At 27.9% G+C, this 1,251-nt stretch overlaps 1 protein-coding gene across 1 annotated transcript in view; it reads right to left on the minus strand.

Annotated features, from left to right (window-relative positions):
• Positions 1-943, minus strand: part of LOC117169868 — a 13,817-nt gene extending 12,874 nt beyond the window's left edge. The window contains exons 1-3 of the mRNA XM_033356376.1: positions 637-943; positions 294-549; positions 24-149 (exon numbers count right to left, since the gene is read on the minus strand). Of these exons, the coding sequence (XP_033212267.1) occupies positions 24-149; positions 294-549; positions 637-668 (414 nt within the window). The 5' untranslated portion in view covers positions 669-943. The remainder of the gene's footprint in view (positions 1-23; positions 150-293; positions 550-636) is intronic.
• Positions 944-1,251: the final 308 nt, after the last annotated feature.

A 1,251-nucleotide genomic window follows, 5' to 3' on the forward strand; every position in this document is an offset into this window, starting at 1 on the left:
ATTATATATTTTTTTAAACTAACCTTACAGCGTAAATAATCCCCACCAGCGCAGTAGACTCCTGTTATCCAAAAAGCGGCAAAGAAAAACATAATACATTTTATTATTTTGATAACGTCCTTCGGCTGCAGACTATCTTCTTGTAACAACTGTGAATAACTGTATTTATACAAAATATCATAATTTCAATTCATTAAAAAAATAATGTATCTTTCAACCGGAATTAAGTTTTCTCTACGCATAATATTGAGACTATAAGAGGATGTATACGATCTAATTAATTTATTACTCACAACAATAACAGTAAATCCGGTAGCACAGATAGCTAACATACTCAACACGACATGGATGAATAATTGATAGGAATAAATATATTCAATTTTCCGCGCATATTCTATAGCATTTTGGTATCTTTCAACTAAATTCTTCGTCGCTGTTCTTCGACCTGTTTTTTCCTTATATATACTAATAATTTTGAAAAATCTCTTAAAATCTCTTCGTACCATGTCAATTTTCGCACTGCCATGTAATATCTTCAAAATGTTAATACTTCAGTCACAATTATATTTATTACAAATAATATCGATTTACGTTCTCATAATCGTTCCAAGTTCATTAAATTTTTAATTTACTCACCATCGTAATAAACAGAGAGTCGACAAAAGCATTCCCGAAGCCCGTTAAAAAAGTTGTAAAGAATTGAATTAAACAAATTATTTCAAATACTGGTGATTTATCTACCTCAAAAGGAAATGCAGACGCAAGAAAAAGTATTCTATTTCCTGTATTGTAAGAGGCAGCAAACGTGATGGTGAAAAAGACTACAACGCTCATGTAGATACAATAAGAGCATACAAAAAAAGTTCGAGAATGTCTTAAAACTCCCAAAACCATATTTTCTTCATTTTTAGTTTGAATTTCCTTGCAGTCACTGATTATTTCTTTCAAAACATTTACAACGTATCTACAAATATTACACTTTTATTATAGTTATAAATAAAATAATTTAAATATAATAAATTGAAAACTGGACAAAGTGAAACATTTACAAAATTTGTATTCTAATGTTCCAATTTGATTATTTCTAAATCCCCTGAAATCCGCTATATAAGAAACTATGCAAATTTTTAAGAATATGTTTTAAGCTAAAAAATATAGGCGTTTTAGATTCAATATGAAATTGCTAAACATAAAATGTGAAGAATTAAAAATTTATCTATGTATTTTAACATTAATCTTTCAAAAGTAAAC

The sequence above is a fragment of the Belonocnema kinseyi genome, chromosome 3 (genome assembly GCF_010883055.1).
Source record: "Belonocnema kinseyi isolate 2016_QV_RU_SX_M_011 chromosome 3, B_treatae_v1, whole genome shotgun sequence".
Lineage (NCBI taxonomy): Eukaryota > Metazoa > Arthropoda > Insecta > Hymenoptera > Cynipidae > Belonocnema > Belonocnema kinseyi.